At 34.8% G+C, this 16,022-nt stretch overlaps 1 protein-coding gene across 1 annotated transcript in view; it reads right to left on the bottom strand.

Moving 5' to 3' along the window:
• Positions 1-16,022, bottom strand: part of LOC129216889 (uncharacterized) — a 214,810-nt gene that overhangs the window by 20,133 nt on the left and 178,655 nt on the right. Inside the window, 2 exon segments of the mRNA XM_054851106.1 lie at positions 6,386-6,463; positions 6,465-6,551. Coding sequence (XP_054707081.1) covers positions 6,386-6,463; positions 6,465-6,551 — 165 coding nt within the window.

A 16,022-nucleotide genomic window follows, 5' to 3' on the forward strand; every position in this document is an offset into this window, starting at 1 on the left:
ATTTTGACATCTTGAATTCAAATTATGTTTTTCGCAATCACGAGCGCGTGTGTGTATGTAGGCGTGTGTGTTTATGTGTGTAGGGGGTATGTGTATGTGTGTAGGCATGTGTGTTTGTGTCTGCGTGCAGGTATGAGTGTGTGGGTAGTTGTGTGTATGAGTGTTTGCGTGTGGGGGGGGGGAATGTGTATGTGTGTTGGCGCAGTATAGCCCTCAAGGGCTCTTGCGCCATAAAATCTAAATCAATCAACCAACCAATCATTCGGTGGTGGAGGTTACAGAAACATGGCTGTTAAAAATAGTGTTAAAGGTTCCGGTGCAGCTTCAAACTTTCTTGAAAGGACGACACAGTTCTTGAGAAAAACACAGGAGCTTTATTTACACTATGTACAGGAAAGATCGTTAACAACTGCTAAATTAATCATCAGCAATTAAGCAAATATCAATCAACACCGTAAACTCAACGGTCACACACGTATTTACATCCAAATACGCAAAACAACACAGCGAAATGCCTCGCAATAAACAGAGCTAATACACTCTCAGTACAACTTCTCAATCGAGACTGACTTTTTATCATACGGCACGACTATTTATAGACATCGAAAAGAGCTCTCAAGTATTCAAGAAAATCGTACACGGTTCTACCTCTATCTCATTTCGTTCCATTCACAAATTTTATCATTCAAAAATGAGGGGACCGTATACTTCAGTCGAATGCACGGGGGCTGAATATTCATTACAAGAAACTATTTACAGGTTACGTTGCTACAATAATTTTAGATGAAAGATAATTTAATAAACGCCAAATTTATCTAGATTACGACAAATAAATCATAAAAATAATTACTATTTACAGAATTTGTAACAATAGGTTCTTAGAAATTAGCATTGTCGCAAGGTATAAACGTCTCAACGTACAACACTCTCCCCTATGTTGAGCACGGATTTGCAAAATAAGAAATAACAACGTCAAAAAGCACAAATTGCTTTGTTGGATGTCTTTTCATCCATAAGCTCATTTCTTTTTCGTTGAAAAAGGCGTTCCATGTAACGTCAAAACACGTGTCTACTTAAATCTACAATTTGTGCTTTTTGACGTTGATAGTTTTCATTTTACTTTTCAGCAGATAGATATTTACTTGAAACACACCGCCAGCTCAATTATTCCATCCAAGGACTGCAGTTTCGTGCTTTTTAGCACTCAACAGCCCGAAATAGGAATCACATCAGGATACGGATACGGATCGTGATTTTTCTTCGGTGGAGAGCGTGAGCTCTTTTGCCGGGTGTGAGGGTGTAGGGTCATTCATGGAACAGATCATTGATGGTATGAGGGGGGAGGAGGAAAATATATATAAAAAAAAGGAATTTTTTCAGGGCCACTTGAGTATATACAATATTTACAAGCACATGTGAAATAATTGACAAGTATGAAAAACGAAGGATAAATATGAGCGGATAAATAAGGACTATTTACAATATGTACAGCGAAACATCAGCTGGAGGCGAAAAACCTCTTAAGGGAGCGAAGAGAGCCAAACAAACTGGTAGCTAATGCAGAATTAGCAAACCAGATGAGCGACCGCAGCAATGGTGCGGTTTAACTCAAAGATTGATGGCAAAGCTAAGGTATTTAATTAGCAAACCAGATAAGCGACCGCAGCAATGGTGCGGTTCAACTCAAAGATTGATGGCAAAGCTAAGGTATTTAATTAGCAAACCAGATGAGCGACCGCAGCAATGGTGCGGTTCAACTCAAAGATTGATGGCAAAGCTAAGGTATTTAATTAGCAAACCAGATGAGCGACCGCAGCAATGGTGCGGTTCAACTCAAAGATTGATGGCAAAGCTAAGGTATTTAATTAGCAAACCAGATGAGCGACAGCAGCAATGGTGCGGTTCAACTCAAAGATTGATGGCAAAGCATGGTATTTTGTAGTAAGTTCTGCCTTAGCCCCTGGCTTTAGGGTTGTAACTTACTACAAAACATAGATATTTATCTAACTTATGGATTTGTGTTCTTCTTTAGCTCTAAATTTAAGTGTACCAGCAAGTAAAATATACACTAAATTATATTAGTCTGGTCTAGGAGAGCACAAAAATTGACCACTAAACTGCTGCTGACGTGAGAATAATAGTGGTGCAAATTAGTTTCCATGCCACAGATTAGACCACCAGCCTAATTTTTTTTGCCAGCTGAAAGTTCTTTTAATTCATGACTGTTCTACATGTATTCAGCTTTCAGTAAACTCATCGTAAATGTAGAATGACAGTGGCATAATTTATTTAAAATTATTTTAAATTTCATAAAATTTATGACTGTTCTACATGTATTCAGCTTTCAGTAAACTCATCGTAAATGTAGAATGACAGTGGCATGATTTATTTAAAATTATTTTAAATTTCATAAAATTCATGACTGTTCTACATGTATTCAGCTTTCAGTAAACTAACTCATCGTAAATGTGGAATGACAGTGGCATGATTTATTTAAAATTATTTTAAATTTCATAAAATTCATGACTGTTCTACATGTATTCAGCTTTCAGTAAACTAACTCATCGTAAATGTGGAATGACAGTGGCATGAGTTATTTAAAATTATTTTAAATTTCATAAAATTCATGATTGTTCTACATGTATTCAGCTTTAAGTAAACTCATCGTAAATGTAGAATGACAGTGGCATGATTTATTTAAAATTATTTTAAATTTAATAAAATTCATCACTGTTCTACGTGTATTCAGCTTTCAGTAAACTCATCGTAAATGTAGAATGACAGTGGCATGATTTATTTAAAATTATTTTAAATTTCATAAAATTCATGATTGTTCTACATGTATTCAGCTTTCAGTAAACTCATCGTAAATGTAGAATGACAGTGGCATGATTTATTTAAAATTATTTTAAATTTCATAAAATTCATGATTGTTCTACATGTATTCAGCTTTCAGTAAACTAACTCATCGTAAATGTGGAATGACAGTGGCATGATTTATTTAAAATTATTTTAAATTTCATAAAATTCATGACTGTTCTACATGTATTCAGCTTTCAGTAAACTAACTCATCGTAAATGTGGAATGACAGTGGCATGATTTATTTAAAATTATTTTAAATTTCATAAAATTCATCACTGTTCTACGTGTATTCAGCTTTCAGTAAACTAACTCATCGTAAATGTAGAATGACAGTGGCATGATTTATTTAAAATTATTTTAAATTTCATAAAATTCATGACTGTTCTACATGTATTCAGCTTTCAGTAAACTAACTCATCGTAAATGTGGAATGACAGTGGCATGATTTATTTAAAATTATTTTAAATTTCATAAAATTCATGACTGTTCTACATGTATTCAGCTTTCAGTAAACTAACTCATCGTAAATGTGGAATGACAGTGGCATGATTTATTTAAAATTATTTTAAATTTCATAAAATTTATGACTGTTCTACATGTATTCAGCTTTCAGTAAACTAACTCATCGTAAATGTGGAATGACAGTGGCATGATTTATTTAAAATTATTTTAAATTTCATAAAATTCATCACTGTTCTACGTGTATTCAGCTTTCAGTAAACTAACTCATCGTAAATGTAGAATGACAGTGGCATGATTTATTTAAAATTATTTTAAATTTCATAAAATTCATGACTGTTCTACATGTATTCAGCTTTCAGTAAACTAACTCATCGTAAATGTGGAATGACAGTGGCATGATTTATTTAAAATTATTTTAAATTTCATAAAATTCATGACTGTTCTACATGTATTCAGCTTTCAGTAAACTAACTCATCGTAAATGTGGAATGACAGTGGCATGATTTATTTAAAATTATTTTAAAATTTCATAAAATTCATGATTGTTCTACATGTATTCAGCTTTCAGTAAACTAACTCATCGTAAATGTGGAATGACAGTGGCATGATTTATTTAAAATTATTTTTAAATTTCATAAAATTCATCACTGTTCTACGGTGTATTCAGCTTTCAGTAAACTCATCGTAAATGTAGAATGACAGTGGCATGATTTATTTAAAATTATTTTAAATTTCATAAAATTCATGATTGTTCTACATGTATTCAGCTTTCAGTAAACTCATCGTAAATTGTAGAATGACAGTGGCATGATTTATTTTAAAATTATTTTAAATTTCATAAAATTCATGATTGTTCTACATGTATTCAGCTTTCAGTAAAACTAACTCATCGTAAATGTGGAATGACAGTGTGGCATGATTTATTTAAAATTATTTTAAATTTCATAAAATTCATGACTGTTCTACATGTATTCAGCTTTCGGTAAACTCATCGTAAATGTAGAATGACAGTGGCAATGATTGATTTAAAATGATTTTAAAAACTAGTTAGAGGTAACTTTTGATAAAAAGTTGATGCACAATAAAAATAGTACCAATGTTCAAAAACAAATCTTCTTTTAAAGTTAAAATTCACGCGATCTTGAATTTTTTTACTTTACCTCCAATGACTAAAAACTAAGTTAGGATGATTTACATTATTATTATTCTAAGCAAGCCGCATGATTTACAGTTCACTGCAGAGCGTGATTACTCAAAAGGCATACTTCCCCCCCCCTGCAAAAAATCTAGGGGCCCCGAGAGAGCCTCAAAATGTAAATATGTACTTAGTTTGTACAACTCAAAATAATATTATAAAGGGTGTCCCAAAATTAACGCAAGATTTGAATTTGCTGCCATTTTTGCAATAAATTGTGGGCAATCTTGAAAAAAAGAACAATTTGGCAGCTAAGGGTCTAGGGTTATTACAAATGGATTCGATTCTATAATTGCGTTTTCATTATCGAACAATTATTTGAAAAATAATGAAAGTTTGGGCGGGTCAAGCAGTTTTACTGTTATTGGCGTTCGATATCGCAATTAGGTAATGCGCGGGTGGTTGTGGGATTGTTGACATAGACGTTTGACTTCAAATAACCCCATAGGAAGAAGTCTAATGATGTAAAATCACACGATCTAGGGTACAATTCGTATCACCGAAACGAGAGAGTACACGAACAGGAAATTCCTTATGCAGTGATTGAATTGTTTCGTTGGCTGTATAATAGCATAACACTCCATTTTTACTAACCCTAAACTCCCAGCTGTCAAATTGTTCTTTTTCCGTGGCTGCCAATAATTTACAGCAAAAATTGTGGCAAATTCAAATCTTGCGTTAATTTTGGGACACCCTTTATTTCAGATTTTCGAAAAAAAAAAAAAAAAAAAAAGCACAAACGAAAAGTCGAAGCTACTGTGATATCAAAACGGGGGTACATAAATAAATAAATAAATAAATAAATATACAAATAATAAAAGAAAGATTGTCTTCTAAACGGAGACATGTGAGCGAGTTCTGTTCGAATTTCCAACTAACAGGCTTTAATCTAGCTTATTGCATTTCTTTTGTATGTTTTCTCCAAGGTGTCCACCGAGGGGGGGGGGGGGGAGGCTCACGACGCAGAATGCGCCATTGAAATTTTTAAGGGGGGTGTTTTTGGGGGTATTTTTTTTATTTTTAGGGGGTTCTTTACGATATTTAGGGGGGTCGTTCTTGCTGTTAGGATGTGGGTGGCCAACCCCCGGTTTTCTCTAAGAAGAGTATAACTCTTTAACTCTTTCCTAAATTAAACTTGAGATACACAGGGTGTCCTGAAAAAGACTGACTGTTTTTAAAAATTTATAACAGGAAAACGGTAAATGATAAAAAAAATAATTCTTGCAGAAAATTCATGTGGTGGGTCATAAATGTTTCCCCCCCCCCCCACCCTGTATTCCAAATTTTAGTTGAAAATTATACCATTAGATGGCGCTGCAGATAGTAAGCCCGTAATATATATATATATATATATATATATATATATATATATATATATTTATATATATAAAGAAAATTACATCATAATTTTTGAAAAATAATGAACAAAAAAACAAAACAATATTTTCAAACAATCGTCGGCTGTAATCCCATATCGCAATCGGAGGAAAAATAGGTGAATTTCAATTCTTTTTTGAGTTACCGGCTTACTATGCGCAGCGCCATCTATTGAAACATTTTTAAACTAAAATTTGGAATTCTGAGGGAAAAAATTTAGGGTCCACCACATGAATTTTTCCGCAAGATTTTTTTAATTTTTTTTTTATCATCAACCGTTCTCCTGTTACAAATTTTCGAAAACAGTCAGTCTTTTTCAGGACACCCTGTAGGTATAGGATTATCTTCATTCCACTGCGTGCAGGTATTTTGTCGTTTGTCATTTCCCCCCCCCCCCCCCCCAAATACAGCAAAAACCTCACATGAGGACGCTATTTTAAGGGCTTTGAGTTCAGCTCCAACCAGCAATCCGCGGTCGGATGTCTCACCTTGACTGGTTTCTCGAGCTCCAGCTGTCCGTGCTGCCTCTGTATGTCCGAGGAGAGGCAGCTCTCATCCGGGCCCCCCCTCGGCCACGTCCTTCACAAACACGGGACTCTTGCTGGCCCGCTTGATGATGATGTTTCCTGCGTCGTCCATCTTGATCTTCACGCCCTGCAGTGAAAAAAGTGAACAAGTCAACAAAAGAATAATAATAAAATAATTTGAACTTTGACATCTTGAATTCAAATTATGTTTCTCGCAATCACGAGTGTGTGTATGTAGGCGTGTGTGTTTGTGTGTGTGGGGGTATGTGTGTTGTGTGTATGTGTATGTGTGCAGGCATGTGTGTTTGTGTCTGTGTGCAGGCATACATGTGTGAGTAGTTGTGTGTACGAATGTGTGTGTATGTGGGGGGGGGGGGTATGTGTATGTGCATATGTGTTTGTGTCTGTGTGCAGGCATGAATGTGTGGGTAGTTGTTTGTATGTGTGTGTATGTGTTTGTGTGTGTGCATGTGTAGGTTTCTGTATGTAATTGTGTGTGTATGTGTTTGTGTATGTGTGTGTAGGTGTATGTGTGTGTATGTGCGTATATGTGTGTGCATGTGTAGGTTTCTGTACGTAATTGTGTGTGTATGTGTGTGTATGTGCGTATATGTGTGTGCATGTGTGCCTGTGTTTGTGTAGTTGTGTATGTGTGCATGTGTAGGTTTCTGTATGTAATTGTGTGTATGTGTTTTTGTGTGTAGGTGTATGTGTGTGTATGTGCGTATATGTGTGTGCATGTGTGTGTGTAGTTGTGTATGTATGCGCGTGTGTGTAAGACATGGATGCAACCTGGAGACGGCTTTCGCTATAGGAGCAGCATCGTGAGGAGCCTGTCGACGGTGATGGTGCGGAGGGTGGCGGTGGGAAAATAAAATGATAGCACGCCAAAAACAGTCAAGTGATAACAATAAGCAATCGTGATTGCTCAATAATTAAAAAAAAATTATGATCCGAAAATGCAAATTTACACAGACAAGCAGTATGGTCGTTATCAGCTATTATATTAATCCGATAGGCTATAAATCGTTTCACTATCGACCCCCCACTGCCATCTTGTTCTGAATGTCTACGCTCAATTTATATCATCGTAAAACTGACGCAATAATTGCACAAGTGAAAATTTCCTAAGAAAACAACAAACAACTATAGTATTCCAAATTATTTGAAAGTGCTCATCAGTAAAAAAAGGAGAACATTGAGGTTCATACCATAACCGTGTTATAAGTAGGGCCTGATTACTGAATAGGCCAACTAGGCCATGGCCTAGGGCCCACGATATTTATAGGAGCCCTCAAATGGCGGAAATTACTTTAGTCTATGGCTAAAATTGTTTCAGCCATAGACTAAAGTTCAGGGTAAAGTTATAAAGTTTGAATACAGGGGGCCCCAAAAAAGTATTTGGCCTAGGGCCCCTTGACATCTTAATCGGGCCCTGGTTATAAGTGTTAATAAGCAAGAAGTCATATGGTATTATTAAACCATAATATTCGTTGTAGAGGGCAGCACTACCCTAAGTTCTATAATGAACCGAAAGATGGCAGCACCAGATTAAAAATTTTGGAGGACACGAAGGAAAGGCAACACTTTTTTTACAATGTTTACACAGAGACGCTTGAAATAATGTCGCTTTACCCAGCAATATTGTATAAAAAAAAAACGACCAATTTTGTTTAGTGGAGTCGCATAAAATTCAATTTTTTTTACTAAAGCCGTTTATTTTATTTTATTTTTAGACAAACAAATCAATAAAAAAATTGAGTTGGAGTATGTCATTTTATCATGCTTTTAACAATTTTGAGCATGCTTAGTGCCATGTCTGTCCGCTCTTCGCTAATATTGCTTCTAATAAAAACAAATTTAGCAAAAGGGGAGAGGGTGGGGCATTAGGTTAAAATGTGGGAAACATGGGTAAAATGCGAAAGGATTGGCAGGTGTTCTGCTAATAAGTGTTTAAAATGTACGAAATCGGAATTTGTGAATAATATTATTTGTTCGTTTCAAATTTCATCTATGTTGATTGCAAGGCCGTAGTCAGGATATTTTTTCGGGGAGGGGACGTGTTCGAGGCAAAGGTGGTTCCAGGGCATGAAATCAAACGGGAGAATAGCATTTATAAAAATTAAGTTTATTATGTTGTTTGCAAAAATTAAACAACAATGTATTTAAAAAATTCGTATCAAATAATTATTTTAATTAATTACTTCAATTAATATATGATAACTAATTTATATTCCATCGGAATCATTTATTATTGAGTTCACAAAATAAGAGGACTGCGTACGCTTTTACGGTCTATAACACTTGATACAGTGTTTATTACATGTTTGCAATTACAAATGCATTCGTCGGGGGCTTTCAGAATAACTTTCAGGCAAATAAGTGAAAACAGTCACAGTTGAAAAGTAAATCTACACTCACCCACCCTCAAAAAAATAAATTAATGTTCTTAAAGGTTTACTTTATCAAAATCTACAAAATTAAGCATGTAATTAAAAGTATGATAGGATTAAAAATGATAGTTTTTGATCATGCAAAATCTGTTACGTCTTTTGTTGAAGTGTATAGCAAAGAATGTTTTTTAAAATGTTATCCGTTAACAAGAGTCTTTAGCAATCAGTAATGGATCAAGGTGTGAAAAAATGAAGGACTTTTTGAATTTTTTTAAAAAAAAAATTTGTATGGTGGTGTGGGGGGGGTGGGGGGCGAAAAGAAGAAGAGGGTCTGAATGAAAGAAGATTTGTGTAACAAGTCCAAGTGATAGTGAAGGAGGAATCGAAGGAAGAGTTTTGATTAGATTGTCTTCGTTTCTTTATTTTTTTTGGGTGAGAATTTAAAATTTCGGGGGAGGATTTTGTCCCGACGGTCCTCGCCCTGTCTACGCCACTGGTTGATTGTTTGCTTCGGTTCTTTCAGAGCATTTGCTTAACTTACATGTTCAATCTCAAATTCCAAAGTTCTGTGGAGTGTGGAGTCGGAGGGAAAATGACCGAATTTAACTCATGAAATGTTAGAGCTTTTAACTCCCGACTCCACAGCTCTGTTAAATTTTACTTTTTCTCAAAGTGACCTTGTTAGAGGATTGGAGACATCTGGAACATTCATGTAAGCGATCGATTCTCAACTAGTGGTCCGCGGAAATTTGCCCAGTCTTCAAAAATTTTTACTTACACAAGTTAAAAAAGTACGTACTGAATAATAATTAACAATAACAGTTTAGGCGTTAATATTTTTAATTACTTTGCAGACTTTTTAAGATTTTTCTGAAAAATGTATTAGCTCATGTAGAATTAACCCAAAAACTATTTATTTTTGTTTTTGCTTTTATTTATTGATTTTTTTTTTTGTAGTTAACTGATAATAAAAATCTTACAATCATTTTACGTTAGGGCTGTTTAACTATTCCATTTCTTTTTATTAAACACTAGTGGTACCCACACGGCTTTGCCCGTAGTAGAAAATTAAAAGGCCATTTGGTTCTCATGTTTATTTACAAATAATGGATGATGAATTTCTCTGCAATTGGCTATGTTCATTTGCTTGCCTATGTTACAATTCCACGTTATGATAATCCGGTAATTTACTTTTCCACTTTGTGATAATTTGCTAGGTAAAATGTTCTTAAAATTGGAATAGAAAAAGAACAAAATCGAATTTTCGAAAAATCTCTTCGAGGTGCACACCCCCATGCTACAAACTAACTTTGTGCCAAATTTCATGAAAATCGGCAGAACGGTCTAGGCGCTATGCGCGTCACAGAGATCCAGATATCCAGACTGACAGAGAGACTTTCAGCTTCATTATCAGTAAAGAAAAATAATAATTAAATAAACCTCACTGGTCCATGGATTTTTTTTTCAACACTTTTTGCTGGTCCGATGGTCGGAAAAGGTTGAGAAAAGTTGATGTAAGTTGTAACAAGATGTACAGAACTCTTTATCAACCCATTAACATCCCTTTAGTCTCATAAATGTGCTTATTTTTTTATTCAAGAAAATTACATAAGCTACATGTACAATATACGTATTTATTTTTGAATTTTGAAATTATTTTTAGCTTGAACTTTACACAATTTAGCCCGAAAATATCACGAGCACGAGAATAGGGGACGAAAGCACTGCCCGTGATTTTGACGGGAAGTAGCAGGAAGAGATTAAATCAACCGGAACTTTTCAGAATAATGACCATAAAAGCGGGATGACCATACGAGCGGGTAACTTCTGACACCGAGGTTTCACTCTAATTTAAATATTAATCAATACTTAAACTGCGGAGTCTGAGAGAAAAAGACTGACTTCGACTCCAACCTGTTTGCCCCAAAAATCTAACAGACTTCGATTGCACGACTCCGACTCTGGCTCTGCAGCCCTGGAAGAATTGCGGACGAGATGACCGATTCCGACACTTGGAATTTAAAGCCTTCGACTCCCCACTCCGATTTTTTTACCCCAAAATCGGTCCGCTATGAAAATGCGCTTGGAGAGCTATTAAAAGTAAATCGCTTTACGGTAATTATAGTTTTTTCGATTTAGGTCACTAACATCCTCATATATATATATATATATATATATATATATATATATATATATATATATATATATATATATATATATATATATATATATATATATATATATATATATATATATATATATATATATATTTGTATTTGATAGCAATATAAGGATTGAACAAGAAAGAAATTTTTTTTAAAAGAACGAAAAAATGAAAAAATCCCAAAATACCTTGGGGCCTCATCAGGGGGTACTCCCCAAGAGTAGGGAAAAACCATGAGATGTTTCGTGAGTGCTCTTTTTTTCATTTTTTTCGTTCTTTTAAAAATTTTTTCTTTCTTGTTCAATCCTTATATTGCTATCAAATTTGTTGTCTACCAGTATCATAGAGCCGCCTATGGCGCCTATTGAACTGAGTAGTGAAGTTCATTTTGGTTGACTTGTCCAGATTATAAATACAATATATGATAGTGTTTCTTTATATATATATATAGGTATGATAATTTAATAATATGTTTTCGAAATGTTTAACATGCAGGGAAAGGCTTTATTGGTATCCGATAACATAACTGTCTTACTGGTAAGACAGTTTCATTTTAGGGGGAATGAAGAAACAAAATAATGGTCAACAATGAAAGCTATCTACTGGAGTTTAGGGTTAATCCACTGGAGTTAGGGTTACAATTTCAACTCTCAAAATATCACCAAACAGGCAATGGCTTCGTTCAAATGTAGAAGCAATTTTACCCGTCATACCTTGACGGGCGGTTTTCTAGTTTAATATAAAACTTCCTAGAATGCATAATTTTTTGTATCCAAATCAGTGGAATTTCCGTAATAACTTTTAGAACAGTTTCATTTTCAAAGAACGCGGCCTCGACCTTAAAATAATGAAGTTCCGAATCAGAACACAGTATTCTAGGAATGCAATTTACGGCGTGGCAAAACGATCCTTTTTCTTAATATCATCCTTCGTCCATTTTTCAAATGCAAAGTCGGTGCCTCAATCCATCGTCTGTATCGGCAGCTCCATCTGGCAGGCAAATGAGAAGGCAGCTCCAGTTTCGCCTCGCTCTTTTTAATGACTTATGGCGTAGTTAGATTGAGGTTGGCAACCGTAACAACCCACGCAAGCCGATTAGCGAAAAGGAGAGAGGTGCGTTAACGCACTTTATTAGCATCCCCCTTGGTGAAGATTATCCCATTTTATTGTCATTCCTTACAAGATGAAAGCTTTCCCCCTTTTCTGTACTACACTGAAAAATAAAGTTCAATGTTTCAAAAAGTTCAATACAAAGTTCTACAAGGCTAATAAATGGACTTTCCCACTTAGACCATGATTCCAGGCTTAGAAGGCTAAAAATGTACAGTCTTGAGCAAAGAAGAGACCGAGGGGACATGATTCAGTTCTTTAAATTTATTAAAATGAAAGATGTTACGGGGCTGAAGTTTAGCACTGAAAACAGGACAAGGGGTCATTGTTTTAAGCTATTTAAATCTCAGGCTAACATGGATATTAGGAAAAATTATTATTATAGCAGGGTAGTGGAACCTTGGAACAGCTTACCGGAAGAGGTGGTAATGAGCAAGGGAGTAGATAGTTTTAAGAGGGCCATTGATCTTCACTGGGGATTGTAAATTGACTAGGACCAGTCTAGCTGGGCCCAGAGCCTGTTGCTGGTCGTCACTTTTGTATTTGTATTTTTATTTGTTTTACCAAGAAGTTGATTTAATCTAGCGAAATTTAGCTACAACCATCTTATTAGTAATAAGTTTCTTGAATAAGATGGTGCTTTTGATAACATCAATTTGTAAAAGTACTATTACTTAGACTTCACTTATTACCAATGCAGCAGCTAATTAGTTGCAGCAAAATGTGACTATATTTAACATATTTCGTGGTGAAACATTTAATTCGGTTTTTAAGAATTGAAGAAAAGTTGATTGTTGATCTGAAAGAAGGTGCCCGTTTGCTGGTTAAAGTCAGACGCTAAATTTTGTATTTGCTGCATCAAATAATAGTAAAAGTATGTACTATCCTATGTATTTTAATAAATAATAGTAAATAAATAAAAATGAACTCAAAATTAGTATTATGTTTTGGTGCAAATATCACAAATTTTAATGGTACAAAATACCACACAAAGAGAAGTGTATTCAAAGAATATATGTCCTTTTAATGAACGTAATGCTGTAAAGTTTGCTGAAGAAGTTCTTATCCCTTTGGAATTCTTATAATAGAATCCGTTTTATTTTCTTACATGAAATTGTTTCCAGAACTTATTGATTTTCTAGAAGGTTTATACCATCATGCATTTAGGCAATATCTAAGTTATGTCTACTCAGTAACTTTCCTCTTTTTTTTGGTCAATCAAGCATACGATTTCGCTATTTACAAGGGCACACAAAATAAGGGGGCAATAAATAAATGTTGTTCCTCTAAGTGCTCAGATCACCAAATAATTTTAAAAACATCGTCTCTGAGAATAAAGACGAAAGTTCTTAGAAATATTATTAGAATAAAGTCAACAACTGACAGCCTTTATTAGAAAAAGGACAACATACCCCAAAAATCCCTATTAAAATATAAGCAGCAGTTCCTAAACAAGCGCTGTTATGCTAGTGAATGGCTATTGGAATTCAGCAGAGATTTAGGAAGTCAGGACTTGGCGTCTTAGCTCTCGATAAATAGTATTACAGTCGACGCTCGATATAACGACCATCTCCGTCCTAGAGAAAAAGGTCTTTATAACGAGTGGTCGTTATAAGAGGTATAAATTTAAAAAATGTACACCGTCATCATGCACGCCCAAGTAAATGCCCAAATTTTTTTTGTCATAGGAATTTTTGGAAAAGTTGTGTGCAAAATATTATGACAGAATAGTAAACAAGTTTTAAAGTAGAAAATATAGGGAGGAAAATGTTACACACTTTCAAATCTGCTACTACTACTACTACCACAACAATTTCTGAAGATAAAACCCGAAACAGAGGTCTGCCTTTTTAGCAGACGTGATTTTTGAAAAACATTATTTTCTGTTTCAGATATAGGTGATAAATTGTGTTTCTCTTGCTTTCCAAAGAAACACTTAAAAGTCCCTCGAGAACCCCAAATCTTTAAGACCACTAGATTTAAACACCAAACTACCAATACATCTGTCAACTCCCTTTTCTTAGGAATCTGGAAATTTCTCGATTTTTCTTCCCATTATTTTTTCTGTGCTAGCTGTGGTGAACGGTAGTCACCCCCCCCCCCTTAAAGTTGGATTTGACATTGAAAACTTCAGGCAGATGTTCGTAAACAATAATCAATGTCATTTTATGCTACAAATTTGTTTTATTGGAAAGAACACAAGAAATAGCGTCCGCTGATTAGGTCGCTGTATTGGATTAGACAATACAGAACGGTCGTTATAACGAAAGCAAATTAACATAGAGTTTATAGGAACAAAGTTGGGACTTTTACCACTGGTCGTTATAATGGGACGGTCTTTATAATGTGTGGTCGTTATAATGAGCGTCGACTGTAGTATATTTCTCAGAATACCCAAAAAGAGTGGGAAGCAGTGGCCACCCTTGTGGATAGAAGAGTGGCGCCAAGATATTCACTCGTCGTTTCAGAGAAGGGCGTGGGCAGGAGAAAGGCAATGAGCTGCAGCATGGTCACTGATCCCTGTCAGTAAAAATGGACTTGGAAGGGAAATTTTATCGTTGTTGAATCTCAAATTACTTTGAACATGATAAAATCGCGAATGATATTTACATTTGTAAATATACAATAGGTAATGCGAAAACGACGAATTACATTGCCAATAAAATTCATCAGCTTGCCATTTGAAGTTCAATAAAAAAAAAAAAGAAAGAAAGAAATAGGAAGTTTCGTTAGGCTTTTTGCGCAAGCCAAACCAATTTAAAAGATATATCTTATAACATTTCGACTTAAATAACACATATACAGTCGGACCTCCGTATATCGAACTTCCACATATCGAAATTTTCTATATATCGAAATCCCAGCAAATTTCTATGTTCACTACATAGAAAAATTGTTTCTATATATCGAAAAAATCTCTATATATCGAAATTTTTTTCGAGACATTCGTAGGTTTTTTTCCACTTTAGACTGTTTGTCTTATGAAAAATGAAGGTTAGCGGAGAAAACTATAGTCACTAAAGGTTGTTACGAAACTCATAAGGAATATGGGGTTCAGGGGTGTGTAGATAGGGTCGTTGTTCCGTTCTGGAGTTTTTACATTCCCTCAAGTTTATTTCAAATCTTAGTTGCAACCAGTAACACTAAAATCAGTTTCAAGTTATCCCTTTTGTCTGTTGATTATCATTCCTAGTATTTTTAGCTTCAGTAAAAATCATTCAAGTTAAGTAGATTGATTTTTCACTTTTCTCTCGATTACATTGTTAAAACGAAAATCCCCTATTGTGGCGGTTCAAGTTGAATTTCCGAAGAATGAAGGTGTATGAAGGAGCAAAAATGTAATTTCTGTTAAATTTTTAATTATTAACTTTCATTTAATCCGATGCTCGTTTAAATTAGCAGTTGGGTTTCATGCACGAAAATTAGTTTTAATTTTAATGTTTTAGGATATTTTTATGATAAAATAAGATTGTTTCTATATATCGAAATTTCTATATATCGAATTTTTTTCCGGCAATTTGCTACTTCGATATATGGAGGTCCGACTGTACTTGCTTCTAGTATCTTCAAGCAGAAAATGTAGCGATTTTAGAGCCACATAGGATGTTTAAATACAGCAATTAATGATAATTGGTTAGATAATTTGGATTTAAATAGGAAGTAGGTGGTAGTGAATTTGGTGGATGGAGGAGTATTAGAAAATCTAGTGCTCTCTGTCATTAGCCATAAAAAGTTCCTCTTCTTTATACTAATCCTTCTGATTTAAATCAGATCCAGACCAATAAGTTCGTTCGATCCCTGTCCTCCAATATCAAAGTAGATATCTTCAGCAGACCCCCCCCCCCCCTCTCTCTAAGCCAACGCAACTAAGATGTTGCGCTGTGGCTTCGCCGTTATCACACGTTTTCGAAGCTTTAGTACCACATAAGAC

This window comes from Uloborus diversus, chromosome 2 (assembly GCF_026930045.1).
Source record: "Uloborus diversus isolate 005 chromosome 2, Udiv.v.3.1, whole genome shotgun sequence".
Taxonomy (NCBI): domain Eukaryota; kingdom Metazoa; phylum Arthropoda; class Arachnida; order Araneae; family Uloboridae; genus Uloborus; species Uloborus diversus.